This window comes from Tarenaya hassleriana, unplaced genomic scaffold (assembly GCF_000463585.1).
Source record: "Tarenaya hassleriana unplaced genomic scaffold, ASM46358v1 Cleome4, whole genome shotgun sequence".
NCBI lineage: Eukaryota > Viridiplantae > Streptophyta > Magnoliopsida > Brassicales > Cleomaceae > Tarenaya > Tarenaya hassleriana.
The window spans coordinates 2530602-2532530 of record NW_010966881.1 but is presented as its reverse complement, the minus strand read 5'-3'; the positions used below and the strand labels follow the sequence as shown (position 1 = coordinate 2532530).

At 34.1% G+C, this 1929-nt stretch overlaps 1 protein-coding gene across 2 annotated transcripts in view; it reads right to left on the bottom strand.

The window, feature by feature from the left end:
- The window catches only part of LOC104823578 (E3 ubiquitin-protein ligase At1g12760-like), a 3080-nt gene extending 2848 nt beyond the window's left edge, over window positions 1–232 (bottom strand). The window contains exon 1 of one of the 2 annotated variants that reach the window (XM_010555203.2): window positions 1–232. In XM_010555203.2, the coding sequence (XP_010553505.1) occupies window positions 1–59 (59 nt within the window). In that variant the 5' untranslated portion in view covers window positions 60–232. The other variant, XM_010555202.2, reaches the window with a different exon arrangement.
- Window positions 233–1929: the final 1697 nt, after the last annotated feature.

Below are 1929 nucleotides of genomic sequence, written 5' to 3'. Positions count from 1 at the left end.
TGCCGAGACAACGAAGACGATGGCTGCAGGTCCGAATTCCCGGTGGTGTCCGTTGACATCGTTTCTCCTCTTCAGTGCTCTGTCCCTTCAATTCTTTCCTCAGAAACCCTAAATCGTTGAAATTCGTATAGCTTTACGCCATAAAAAGAAGGAATCCCGATCCCAAAGTAGAGATTGGATTGCTAGGGTTTCGATCGCAGAGAGGGCAGAGAGACGACGACGGTGGCGGAAATTTCTGATGAGTCGATAAAAGAAACATTTGATTCTTCGAATCTAAAAGATTTATTAATAGTTATTACAGTTAGACCCCTCCCCTCGACAAACAACCAGACTAAAAGGGGGTGTAAAAGCAAAAACCAATACCAGTGAGCTAAACCGTAGATTTCCAATAATTTGGTCCAGAATTCATATTGAGCTCTTTTACAGGCCCTATAATGAAAATACCCCTATTCTCATGCTCAGAAATCATATTCTAACAGCGTCGACCGTTGCAAGGACAGCAAAGAGAGTCCTGAAACAAAAAAAAAACGGCAACCAACTCTTCAGTTCTTGATCTCTTCAAATCCCGATCATGGTTAAGCATTGCGCTGACGCTTTCCACCAAGCACACGATCTGGGCCCAGCCGAAACGGATAATTAGAACAGGACGTAAAAAAATGGTTGCAGAAACCAGACCATGTTCCTGGAGAAGAAGGGAAAAAACGATTTTTCGGAGGCATTTACCTGAAAGCAAGTGTATCCGACTGCATTACCGAAGTAGAAATTCGCATTTCATGACGAAAATCGGGTTACGATAATTCGACGGAAAGTTATTTACTCCCTAGTAACGGTAACCACTTTCTGTGGAATTTAGTATTTTAAAGATGAATTTAACTAGGTAGATAAGAAAATAAGATGGCTATGTTACTTTATTATCCATCACGTATTGCAATATGTACAACATGAAAAAAGAAGAAAAAAATTTACACCCGAAAATGAAACTCGAAATTTAAAAATTTATCTAAAGGACATAAATTAAAATGGAAAATAGATCAGACGATTGACGTAATATTTGATGTTGCAAGTCTTTCCTCAAACGGCCCGTAACTCCCTGGTTTGATCAGATATTTTGGACTTTGAAGGATGGATAATGGGCTGGATCCATTGGGCCTAGTCTGCGTTTGGGCTGAGAATGCAAAATCCATCACGTGAGCTTCCATATAGGTCCACGTGACTTCATGAGTATTGTTTGTACGTCCATCCAAATTGTTCTCCTCTTCAACACTTTCAAATTCTTTAATTGAGTATAGATACGTAAAAGATAAATATTCCTAAATTTTTATGTATAATTAAAAATATTACAAGTATGTTCTGCTTTTTTAAAAAAATATAATTAATTAATTAATAAATTTTAAAAATTTATGTGTGTCAAAAGTCACTCTGGTGTAATAGTTTTTTTTTTGGTATAATCAAGGCTATATATAATTTATATAAATTTATAACATTCTTATTATACTAGATATGATATTAATTCAATGGTACTCAAACACTAAATTTCATCTCATTGATAATTAAATTCACACAATCTCGAGTTGAAATTTTCAAAAATCATTTAATTGATAATATTACAAAAAAAGTTGTGGCAAGAAGACCATATCGATGATAAAAAGAAACAAACGACAAGTTGCATGAAGTAATGTCTCCTACGTACTTCATTTCTTTGTTTCGCTGATAACGTCGTTTTCCCTTAACCCATCTCTTTCTTCTTTTCATTTTTTGTAATTTAAATTATATATATATATATATATATCTATCTATATATATATATATATTCCACACCCACATATATATATATATATATATATATATATAACAACGTGGAAATAACCATAATTATTGTCGAAATCCAGATAATAAAAATCCAATAGAAAACGAGGAAAATGGGCAAAA